We start from the raw sequence: 13,103 nt of genomic DNA, 5'->3' as shown, positions 1-13,103 counted from the left end.
AATGGTCATAGAGTCATACGATTCATAAGAAGTAGGAGCAGGAGTCGGCCATCTGGCCCGTCGAGCCTGCTTCGCCATTCAATAAGATCATGGCTGATCAGGCCGTGGACTCAGATCCACCAACCTGCCTTTTTCCCAAAACCCTTAATTTCCCTACTATGCAAAAATCTATCCAACTGTGTTTTAAATATATTTAATGAGGTAGCCTCTACTGATTCCCTGGGCAGAGAATTCCACAGATTCACTACTCTCTGGGAAAAGCAGTTTCTTCTCATCTGCGTCCTAAATGTACTCCCCCGAATCTTGAGGCTATGTCCCCTGGTTCTAGTCTCACCTACCAGTGGAAATAACTCCTGCCTCTACCTTATCTATCCCTTTCATAATTTAATATGTTTCTATAAGATCCCCTCTCATTCTTCTGAATTCCATCGAGTATAATCCCAGATGACTCAATCTCTCTCCTCATAAACTAACCTCCTCATCTCCAGAATCAGCCTACCAACCAGTTCTAGCTATTGAGCACAATCATTCCTAAGTAGAGATGACAGGACTGCAGAACTTTAAAAATTAAAGGTTTGAGTACATAATAGGCAGGCCACTTGGTGTACTAGTAAAGGAATGCCTCACTGTCAAGAGTGTGGACCTTTAGAATTTTTATTTATTCATTTGTTTTTCAAGGTCTGGGTGTCACTGGCAAGGCCAGCATTTATTTCCCATCCCTAATTGCCCCTTGAGACATTGGTGAGAACTGAGTGACTTGCTTAGGCTATTTCAGAGAGCAGTCGTAAGAGTCAACCACATGAGATGGGTCTGGAGTCACAAATAGGCCAGACCAGGTAGGCAATGCAGAGTTCTTGCCCTGAAGGACCTCAGTGAACCAGCTGGAATCCAGCAACAATCCAATTGTTTTGGTGGGCATAGTTACTAAACCTAGTTGTTTTTTTCCCCAAGTTCCGGATTATTATTTAAATTCCACAGCTGCAATTGTGGGATTTGAATTCAGGGTCACTGGATTACTACTTGGATAACTTAACCCCTGCAGCACTACTGTACCCATGAAACCTAGCCTTCCCTGTCAGTCGAAAATAAAAAAGGCTCAACACATACAGTATTAAGGAAGAACAGGGGAATACAGCCAGTGCCCTGGCCAACATGTATTCCTGAAACATCATCAGTAAAATAATAGATCACCTGGCCATGTTGTATTTCTCTTTGTGGAAGCTTGCTTTGTTCAAATTGACTGCCACATTTTCTAAATTTTGATTATGACTACATTTCAAAACTAATTTGAGATGTCTGAAGGATATAAAGGGTGTTCTTTAAATGTTTTTCTATTTAAGTAAGAAAATGTTGCCATGGTGTGAGCATTCAGATTAAAGCAATAGTTCAGATTGATTAAAAGAAAGTAATTATTTTTGGAAGATATTTTCTCTATTTTTCCACATTATTTTTTGAATTGTTAGTTCTGGACCTTATCAAAGTGGCCATCGTGGTTTGCATGCCTAGACAGTGAGTGTTGTTGATGTTAGACTGTTGGCCTCTTGGGGAAATAATAGATCATTTTGATCCTGACATTCATGTTGGCACTCTTTTGTGTAAAGTTCACTGGATAGTTTTCAGGACAAGAACCATTGCTAGTTCCCCACCCAACTCTCCTGCTCATGCGGGGGGAGAAAATAATGTGATGTAGCACAAGTTTGCTGATTTTCATTTGGAGGTGACCGTAACCAGATGGTTCTGTGTAATTAGCTGACTATATCTACTATATTTCGGAGGACTAATTAGGCAATAAACTTGTGATGAACATTGTTTTGCAGGGTCCCCCAGGTGGTGGAGGACCTCCAGGAACTCCCATCATGCCTAGCCCGGGAGGTAAAAAACTGCTCACTTTGTGTGCTTCAGTTTCTTGTTGTTATTGTCAATCCTTTAGCGAGACTTGAATAGTAGGGATATGCACATTATTGCCTTATGGATTTTATTCACAAATATGTTTGATTTACAACTTGTTACTGATGTTCAGGTTGCTAGATAAACTGAACACAAGGGATTAGGGGAAATAAATGTTAGTTGTTTATCATGACACCCCTGGAAGGTAGGATGACTAAGTGCCTATAAAAGGTAAATTGTCATTTTTGTTTGACATATTAGGGGTATTTCTGAGATAACATGCTCTTAGCTGGGTCACTGGTTGGAGAAGCAGGACAGCAAGTATTACCACTACGTCCTGACTTAAACTCGTTTCAAACCCTTGCATCTTGCCTCCCACAAGACTCCCTAAAACCATCTCTTCTAACTTACCTTGTTTCCAGTGATTGTTCTTTAGTGCCAAATTGTACATCTGCTCGTCATCCAGCTTTTGCTTCACCCAGATTTCCTCATGCAGTTGACAAAATCTATAGATGAGGCCCAGGAGTTAAAATCACCCATGCATCACGACACTGAATCCACATTCCCTTCCTAGGAGAATGTTGTCCAACTCCAAAACACAAACCCTCTCATTCTTGTGTCATTCAGTACATCACTTTATTAACTGAAAGGCTTCATAGCCCCTAAGTGCAATTACTTCACCCACCAATGGGGAGGGCACTATTACTGTCACTCTGTTAAAGACTTCCATCAGGTTTTTAGTAATTTTTCTCCTTCTCAACTGACTTAAAAACAAACGTAAATATATAGGACATGTTGGAACAAAACAGACTTACTCGCACAATGTTACAATATGAGTTTAAAACTCAAATCAAAATTTTAGATATACAGAACAGCTCACCTGTTATGAGTACAAAGCTAAAAATTAGATTACTGCAGGGTATAATCCTTCAGTAGTTCTGGCACGCTCTCTCTTTATAGGACTGAACTAAATCAAAGGGGAAAGAAAACATTACCTAACAATCACTTGTGTAATATATACTAACTAATAACACAAAGAATCAGTTTTTGATTTAATATTCACTTACCAATTTCTTTCTGACAGTGGTTAATAAAACCTCTACGATAACACAAAAGCTTCTTTCATGAGATTGAAACTAATAATTTGTGTCAAAGTAATTTGATAACGTGTAAAATAATTAAATTGAAGCCATGCTACATGTTCTCAAAGAATGAACCCCATGCAGCCACTGGCAACCCCATTGTGAACCTGCCTGATTTTCCATACCAGTTATCCCTTATTAATTTTATTTATATTTTGTAAGATCACCCAGGAGTCCACATCCTCAGACTCCATGGGCGTTCCCATGCTGAAGTTCATACCTGGACTCCGCCCCTTTCCCTCAGCTAAAATGGGCATCTACATTCATAATCCTTGACTGAAGGGCTTAGCTTAAGCTGTGCATCAGCCCTGTGGAATATTCTGTCTACGCCAGGGAAAGTCCATCCAGTGGTGAGACTTGGCAAGTTATACAAGTTCTTCCAAATCTTGATAATGCAAAAAGTGTACCTGACCCAAATCTGTAAAGCCTAAAAGGGAACACCTCTCTTCACTTCAATCCAACATTTTTTTAAAATCTCAATGATAATTATGGTTTCTACTGTGTTTTTTTTCTCTTCCCAGCTTTTTATTTTTCTGACAACTTTTCTCATATAGCTGTATAAGGGGCTCTTTTCCCCTTCTTCACATACAGAAGCACCCATCCTGCATTTACTTTTGCCACCATTTGAGCTTTCAATGGCATGGAGGACCACAGGCTTAACCCTTCTCTACATCCTGAGTATTTCAGCTTCAACATGCTGTGCTACTAAGCATTCACTTTATTAATAAGTATAGAATGCACAGAGAATTTGAGATATTGTACAGAAATTAAATAATAAGTTAATATGTATGCACACTTAGATGATGCTAAATATGCACATAACTACAGTTCTTTTATTTATGTTAATTGAAAACCAATCAATTGACTTCTAGACAAGATTTCTGTCACACATTTAAAAATGTTTTAAAATTTGTGTCAAAGTAATTTGATAACATGTAAAATAATTAAATTGAAGACATGCTCGTTTTCAAGCAGTGTTAAGTTATGATGAGTTTCTTGACTTGCCTCCCACAAGACTCCCCGACTGACTTTGTTGTACATCAATAAAAAATGTCCCTACAAATGAAAAAGTGTAGGGAATAGTTAGTAACCAGCCAAGGTACACCATTGTGTATTTTTGAGCTTTGCTCAGTTTTGGCAACAAGGCTTTATTTCAATGACTAACTTGAGTAGCCATATATGTAATCAGCCAAATGGAAAGTATATAGTGCAACATAACTGATCAATATCTTTATTAGCATTTGGCCTGCTTATTGAAATCCTGTAATATCTAATACAATTCACTTTGGATATGATGCTTTGGCTTGTTCGGCATGAGAATAAGAAATAGAATAGATTAAAACTGAGAGCAAGCAGAAAGACTATACCACTTACATTACCTTATGATATTTTTCTGTATCTTACATTGCCAAGAAAATGCAATTCCTTCCCTTTACCTTTTAGAAATTTGCTATCAGCTAAAATTAGGGGAGAATCAAAATAGTCAAAAGATCAGGAATGCATTTATTTGAATTTTTATGTGTTAACTATTAATTGACTGAGTAAACGAGACACATAAGCTATTATAAACAAATGACATTGGGGAGGAGATGTATTAGGTTTAAATAACTTATTTTAAATAACTGGATCATAAAATTTTGCTAAAATAGCTGAATGCAGCCTGTAGATGTTACCAGTGCAATGTACCAATAAAGCTTGATGGGTATCATCTCAATCATATAAACTAATTGCCAAAGTTTGGAGGAGATTTGGGGATAGGCAAAAGGTCAAAATCAGAGTAGTGGAGATATCTCTGAGAGTTGTAGAGCGCAACAGGGTTATGGGATGAGGCCATTTTGAAAGAGTGGTAAGAGTTTTAGAATTGATGCATTGACTTGTACCACACCATGTTGGGCCATGCTCAAGACCCCTGCACTGGCACCAGACTTTTAGACAATGTCAACTTATGCAGGATAGAACAAGGAAGAATGATCAAGAATGCTTAGGAATAAACAAGTCAAGAAGTAATCAATGTGGATAATGGCTTCAGCAGCAGATCAGTTGATGTAGGCATGGGGTTGGATGATTTTATGGCAGCATAAATCAATCCTCTCAGTAATGGCGCAGTTATGTGTTCTGAAGCTCACCCTTATAGTTGAATATGACACAGCTTCTGACTGAAATCAGGTGTAAACAGATCATCTAGAAAATTGAGCTACTGGATATCATCCAGTGAGGCTCTCCCTCCATGGAAGGAAATATCTCATTTCTATGTGGTGGTCTCCCATTACAAGAAAGGAAAATGTATTTGGGATGAGGACCAATAGTTCAGTGTAATAACAGCTACTATCATTGTTCCTGTGAGTCAGAGACAGTAACCAACCAATAACCAGACTATACCATCGGCGTAAGCATCCTCCTGATATCCTTGGAAGTGTTTTTAACCTATTGTATTTCTGATTGCTTCAGATTCAACCAACTCCAGTGACAATATGTACACTATGATGAATGCAGTTCCACCTGGTGCTAACAGGTCTAACGTAAGTAGCTGAAGATTCAACTTCTAGTTTCTTTTTCAATTTTCTTTAGTATATAAGTTTTTTTTGCTGCACAACAAAGTTGTAAAATGTGGATGTACTCAAAATCTACTAAACTGGAGAGGGCATTTTCTCCTTCAGGTATAAAATTGTTTTATTCAAATTTGTACTGTTATGACACCTGCAGATCTCAAATGCAAATAACATGCATCTAGCTTTACTGACATTCAATTCTGGGGCAAATTCATATAGTTCCAGCAAGGATGTCTCGTAGGAGATGAAAATATTGTTTGTCAGATATATGGATGGGGCAATTAATAAGGCACTGAAACTCAGCACTTACTACTAATCTTGATCTTTCAAACCCTGGACAACCTAAAAAAAAATTGGTGTACTCATTGTATAAGAAAACACAGCAGCTGATTTGTGCACAGCCAGCTCCCTAAATTGCTATGTGGTAATGCTTATATGATAGCTTTGTTGACTGAGGAATAGGGGATACAGGGGATAACTCTCTCTTGTTCTTGAAAATACTACATTGGGATCTTTTATATCTTCTTGAAAGTGTAGGCAGGATCCTAGTATAATATCTTTTCTGAATGATAGGCAATGCAACACTCCTTCAATACTGCATTGGAGCTAGAATTTGATGCTCATGTCTGTGGAGTGGGGCATGTATCCACAACCTGTTGTTTCAGAGGAGACAGTAAATTGAGCCTCAAATGGCACTGTGGCAATTATCAGATTAGCAGCTTTTGTTTACCAGGACTATCAGAAATGGTTGGTTCTTTGGAGTACCTAGAGCACAAAATGCTGTGTTTGTGATACTTTGGTATTTGTATTTCTTTGCAATGTCACCAGGAATTATGACTCAATTTTCATTAGGAGGAACCCCATACTAACGGTGTTTGTCAAATTCAAGTTTAACTCCTAGGTTTTCTCGAGTTTTATTTGTCAGAGATGGTTGGTGACATAACAGCACGTAAGATACAAAATGTTCATTTTGAACAGAGTTTTATCTTCCAAAAAAAATGGTGGCATGAATCTAAAATTTTCACGTGTCTACTTAATTCATTGGCCAGTGAAGATCAGCGTACCAAACAAACTTTGAAATAAATTTCCGTTAATGCAACTACTAAGGATGTTGAAGCAGTTGAACAATATGTAAATGTATTTCTGTTGCAAATATGGGAAATCCCATTGACATTGCATTTAATTTTCTGTTGAATTTGCAGTTTCCTATGGGCCCTGGTTCAGATGGTCCAATAGGTGCTATGGGTGGAATGGAACCACATCACATGAATGGATCATTAGGTAACAAGAAAATAATAAGTCATAATATTCTTAGCACCATTTTAGTTATTCTGCTGTTATTCTGCTGCACTTCAGAAACTTCCTGATGTATGTATTACAATACAAGTGGGGTCTGATTCCAGGCCACACAGCCTTATGTTGGCATATCTCACTCCGAATGTGCTTCACCAACTTAAGGCAGCTGCTCACTAATTATAATCAGCTCTCAGGTGGGTAACATTTCCTGAAATCATTGTTAGAACCTCCCCCTCCCTCACCCCGATAGATTTTGTTTACTGTGAGTGTGCAAGTAAGACCAAGAGAAAGAATTAAGTACACTGCTCAATTTGAGCATTTATAGTGATCCTCATCTGTACTAATTTGTCTCTCCTGACACTTTAGCAAATATAATAATGACTTGTTTACGGTAGGGGAAAGATTACTAAAGGTAAAGTTATAGAGATTATGTTTCTTGGAAGATCTTGGGCTTGTGCTGTAGTAATGTGGCACTTCTATGAATGATAGATAAATTGGGGGCTATGTGGGAGGGAAGATCTTAGAGCAGGATAAAATGTCAGCACAACATTGTGGGCCAAAGGGCCTGTACTGTGCTGCAATGTTCTATGTTCCATGTTCTGTGTTCACATTGATGAACAAATAATTTGCTAATGTTTCCACGTTCTGCCATATTTCAGGTTTTTATCCAGTTGTGATGTGTAATTCATTTTGAATTTGACTATAATATTTGTCCAGATTCTTCATTGCCTGTGAGATTAGGTGAGCTTCCTTCAATGCAGTACCTCCTGATTCCCAGCAGAGATTACCAATTGTTCTCTCAAATTCTGTACAGCCTGTCTTTAGAGCACTAATTTTACAGAAATATTGAAAATTATATGTCAGTGCTTCCTATTGTTTGCAAAACCTTCTATACATAAGGTAGTAAATCCATCAAAATGTTTTCCCAACTTTCTTAGATAAGGTCAAACGAAAAGTGTTTCAGAAATCCTCAGTGATATCTGCAAACTTGAGAGGAGAAAAAAAAATGTTGGGAATGAACTTAGTTTTCAATCCCCCCTTCCCCTCCTACCTGTCAAAACTAGCTTGGAATAGCGTTTGGTTAAAATCTTGTGAACTGACTTGTATATCACAGGTTCATCTGTTCCCACTTCATAGTTTCTCTTTAATCTTCACTGACTTTTTTAAGTTATTTGACACTTCTGTTGCATACAGGTGGAAAAACAGCTTTAATTAAAATGTAAGTTCTGTTCACAATAACCTAAACAGTACAGCACAGATGGGCCCTTCGGCCCATGATGTTGTGCCGACCTATATAAACCTACTCCATGATCAATCTAACCCTTCCCTCTTGCACAGCCCATAACCCTACATTTTTCTTACATCCATGTGCCTATCTAAGAGTCTTTTAAATGTCCCTATTATATCAGCCTCTACCACCACCCCCGACAGTGCGTTCCAGGCACCCACCACTCTCTGTGTTTAAAAAAAACCTACCTCTGACATTTCCCCTGAACTTTCCTCCTCTCACCTTAAACGGATGTCCTCTGGTATTGGCCATTGCCGCCCTGGGGAAAAGGTTCTAGCTGTCCACTCTATCTATGCCCCTCATAATCTTATACACCTCTATCAAGTCACCCTGCATCACTCCAAAGAGAAAAGCCCTAGCTCGCTCAACCTCTCCTCATAAGACATGTTCCCTAATCCAGGCAACATCCTGGTAAATCTCCTCTGCACCTTCTCTAAAGCTTCCACATCCTTCCTATACTAAGGTGGCCAAAACTGAAGACAATACTCCAAGTGTGGTCTAACCGGAGTTTTATAGAGCTGCAACATTACCTCACGGCTCTTGAACTCAATCCCTCGACTAATGAAGGCCAATACACCATACGCCTTCTTAACCACTCAATCAACTTGGGCGGCAACTTTGAGGGATCTATGGACTTGGACACCAAGATCCCTCTGTTCCCGCACACTGCTAAGAATCCTACCATTAACCTTGTACTCCGCCTTCAAGTTCGATCTTCCAAAGTGCATCACTTCACACTTTTCCAGATTGAACTCCATCTGCCACTTCTCCACCCAACTCTGCATCCTGTCCATATCCTGTTGTAACCTACGACAACCTTCTACACTATCCACAACACATCCAACCTTCGTGTCATCTGCAAACCCCTCCACCTCCTCATCCAAGTCACTTATAAAAATCACAAAGAGCAGGGGTCCCAGAACAGATCCCTGCAGAACGCCACTAGTCATCATCCTCCAGGCAGAATACGCTCCATCTACCACCACCCTCTGCCTCCTGTGGACAAGCCAATTCCAAATCCATGCAGCCAAGTCTCCATGGATCCCATGCCTCATGACTTTCTGGATGAGCCTACCATGGGGAACCTTGTCAAACACCTTACTAAAGTCCATATACACCACATTCACCGCTCTACCTTCAGCAATTTGTTTTGTCACCTCCTCGAAAAACTCAGTTAAGTCAATGATGCACAACCTGCCCCTCACAAAGCCATGCTGACTATCCCTAATAAGACTATGCTTCTCCAAATGTCCCTAAGAATCCCCTCCAGTAGTTTGCCCATCACTGACGTAAGATTCACTGGTCTATAATTCCCAGGATTATCCCCATTACCTTTCTTGAACAAGGGAGCAACATTTGCCATCCTTCAATTTTCTGGTACCTCTCCTGTGGCCAGGGAGGACGCAAAGATCATCGTCAACGCCTCAGCAATCTCTTCCCTTGCTACCCGTGGTAACCTGGGGTACTGTATATCCTGTCTGGCCCCGGGGACTTAACTATCCTTATGTTTTTCAGAAGCTCCAATGCTATCCCTTTCTTAACCTCAACATGGTCCAGCACATTAGCCTGTTCTACGTGTGTTGAGGAGTAGTGGGCAGTGTCCAGATCATGATTTGTTTCATGTCCCCAGCTGCAGAGCATTCTTGTTAGTTTTGTATAGGATACACTTATGTTTGATTAAAATGATATCCAGCAATCAAAATGGATCGAACTTTGCGTGGTTCATTTCCTCCATCGGCCGCCTTGATGCCCCCACCCCAGCACCAATTCTTCCTTGTGAAAATTAACCCTTGAATCTATAAACCTATGGCTGCCACTTTTTTTCACTCTTGCCTCATCCTTCTCTCTTTCTCCCCCTCCCTCTCTCCACCCTTCCCTCCACCTCCTCTGCTTCCTCACTTTTCTCACTCTCCGCTTCAGTTGCAGATATGTCCTCCTCAGCTATGTCTTTTTGTTTCTTGTATGTTTGTGATTTTCACACATTCTTCCCCCAATTTTCCTTCATTGTTGACTTTCATTTTATTGTGTTTAGAAATATGCTTTTATGTAGATTGCAACTAGTTGACATGTATTCCAGAACCAAAGTTAATGAATAGCAATGCAATATCCTCCTTAGAGTACCAGCATTCATATCACAAAGAGAAGCCACAGTATTTACTTCAAACAGCAATGCCATTTCAATCCATTTTATTCTTTTTTGACGTATGTGTTAAAAGAATTAGTGTGGACTACAACAGAATGTTGGCAGACCAGAATATTACACACTGGAATCTTTGACAGAATCTGTCTCACAGCTTCATTTGGATAAAGTTTGTTGTGCAGAGTTTGGACTCATTTTGCCTGCTTTTCATGTGTAAATTATGTATAAAAGCATATATGCAAAAGCAATAAACCCTGGTGGAAGTCCTGCTCATCCAGTAATGAGACTGAGCACTTTCAAAATGCCATTTACCTTCACAAGGCTTAAATGTTCCTGTCATCATTTGCATAAGTGATGACATCATCAATGTGCACAATACCATTCTCTACATTAGTGATACAAATTAGTGCAGTAATGTGAAATGTTTGACCTTCATTTATAACTCTCAGTAAGCAAGGAGCAAACTCCATAGCAGGTTGGCTGGGAAATGTTAATTAAAATAAGATAAGATATCTTTATTAGTCACATGTACATCGAAACACACAATGAAATACACCTTTTGCGTAGGGTGTTCTGGGGGCAGCCCGCAAGTGTCGCCACGCTTCCGGCGCCAACAGAGCACGCCCACAACTTCCTAACCCACACGTCTTTGGAATGTGGGAGGAAACTGGAGCACCCGGAAGAAACCCACGCAGACACGGGGAGAACGTACAAACTCCTTACAGACAGCAGCGGGAATTGAACCCAGGTCGCTGGCGCTGTAAAGCGTTACGCTAACCGCTACACTACCGTGCCTGCCCATTTAAAGGTTCCTGGCTGTGTCATTGAAGTGTTTCTGTCTGAATGTGGCTGCTTGAGTTTTCAATGCTATGCAAGTTTGTTGCATTATTACTGGGCTTCGAAGAGCTTACTGCAGATATGGTACCACTTACCGCATGAGAATTGGTGGTGGGGTTTGGGGCAGTGAGTGTGACCACACAACTGAAGGCACAAGTTCTCCCTTACCTCTGGCAGCCTTTATGCTGTTGGAAAGTTGCTGCCAGGGAGAGAGTCCTTTAAGGCTATGACTTGTTTCCCAGGACACCAGCAGCAAAGATATGGCAGCTGCTGTTGGCAATTGTTCTGATCAGGCTTTAATTCAGCGAGCAAGGTGAAAACCACCCTTCCTGTTTATCAAAGATAAATTTTCCCAATTTTGCCACTTGCACAGTCCCCATTTGGGCATTTGTGCTAAATGCAACATGCATTTAGCTTCTAAATAAGAAGGAGATAATTCCCATAACAGTGGGAATCTGACAGCAGAAATGGTTTATCAAATATGTGAATGTTTAATGGTATAAATTTTGTAGAGTAGAAGAGGATGGTGTCTGGTTTAGGTAATCTGGGGGCTGAAATGGAACTGTCTCGTTAGGATAGTTCCACTAAGTACATACCTATTGTTGCTGAACTACTGTAGACTTGAAAGCAGAAGGAAATTTGAAATTAAATCAGCTTTTTATTTTGTAAACCTATGGCATTTACAAGGCCTGAATTGATGAAGTAGTGCTTTGAAACAATGGAGGTAATAACAATATGAAGTTGTATTCTGATTAATTTACCCTTGTGTTTGCTGTGCAGCTGACAGTTTTACATCTCTGAACATTTGCAAGACCCCATTGAGGGCTGTAGGGGAATAACTGAGCTCAGATGGCTGGAACAAAAACTAATTAGAATGTTTTTCTTTTAATTTCAGGCTCAGGAGATATGGACGGCATTTCCAAAGTAAGGATCGTGTTTAATAAGTGTACTATTTTTAGCCTTTGATGTAAACTATTTACAAAAACAACTTGTGTTACAATTTGATCTTATTGAGGGCAAAGAGATTCATAAAAACTCTGAAAATTGCTGCTTATTTCCAAAATATAGATTTCATAGATAAAATTGAAAAACAGAAAGTCAGTTCCACTGCTATAGCAAAATAAGTATTTAAACCAAAGTTTAATTTGATTAATTTTTAGAATTCTCCATTGAAGAAATCTGGTTCACTTCCATGCGTTAGTTTGGAAGGCTTCTTCATACTTCCAGACTGCCTTGCACTTGCAGTCACATGACCAGGCACACATCCAGTTTGTTAACAGCTGGAAGCTAAATTATGTTGGCTACAGCCATGTTTTATTTTATAATCGAGGAAGGAGAACAGAATTAGACATAGAAGCCCAAGGAGAAAAGTGCAAGTGGAGAAAGGACCTATATGCAAATGCTCTGATAAACAAATCAGCCATGATCGAATGGCAGAGCAGACTTGATGGGCCAAATGGCCTAATTCTGCTCCTAAGTCTTATGGTCTTGTCTTCTGGTCTTACCCAGCTTGAGTACCGCTTCCCTCTGCTTACAGCCTCCCTCCCACCCCACCCCACCCCAGTATGGGTTTCATGCAAGAATTTTGGGGGTATAGTTGTCATGTGACTGCCCCATATGGCTATACCTAGATTGAAAGTCTGGAACTCAAACACCCAATTAAAGAAGTTTCTGTGTTGTGATCCAAAGGCAATTGAGATGGTGTATCTGTAAGAGATGTCACTTTGATAAGCTTGAGCTGAGAGATGGCAGCTTGTATACCAGGCATTTATCCAATGAGCAATTCCCTCAGAGTTGCAGTAGGAGAGGAGTCAGACATAGATCTCCTGAACTTCAAAGAATGTCTTCTTACAAAAGTAGTTCAGAACTTTAATACAACATCTATTAATATTGTGAAACAATATTTTAATTAACACACATTTAAAGCCTGAAATTATACCCAAGAGCCTTTCTCCCCCACATCT

At 39.7% G+C, this 13,103-nt stretch overlaps 1 protein-coding gene across 2 annotated transcripts in view; it reads left to right on the top strand.

Moving 5' to 3' along the window:
* LOC127572339 (single-stranded DNA-binding protein 2) overlaps nt 1-13,103 on the top strand; it is a 299,567-nt gene that overhangs the window by 265,255 nt on the left and 21,209 nt on the right. For both annotated transcript variants that reach the window (XM_052019481.1, XM_052019480.1), the window contains 4 exons: nt 1,818-1,872; nt 5,478-5,548; nt 6,781-6,859; nt 12,035-12,063. In XM_052019481.1, the coding sequence (XP_051875441.1) occupies nt 1,818-1,872; nt 5,478-5,548; nt 6,781-6,859; nt 12,035-12,063 (234 nt within the window). The remainder of the gene's footprint in view (nt 1-1,817; nt 1,873-5,477; nt 5,549-6,780; nt 6,860-12,034; nt 12,064-13,103) is intronic.

The sequence above is a fragment of the Pristis pectinata genome, chromosome 7 (assembly GCF_009764475.1).
Source record: "Pristis pectinata isolate sPriPec2 chromosome 7, sPriPec2.1.pri, whole genome shotgun sequence".
NCBI classification, from domain to species: Eukaryota; Metazoa; Chordata; class Chondrichthyes; order Rhinopristiformes; family Pristidae; genus Pristis; species Pristis pectinata.
Note: the sequence above shows the minus strand (reverse complement) of the source record. Positions and strands in the feature narration are given on the sequence as shown.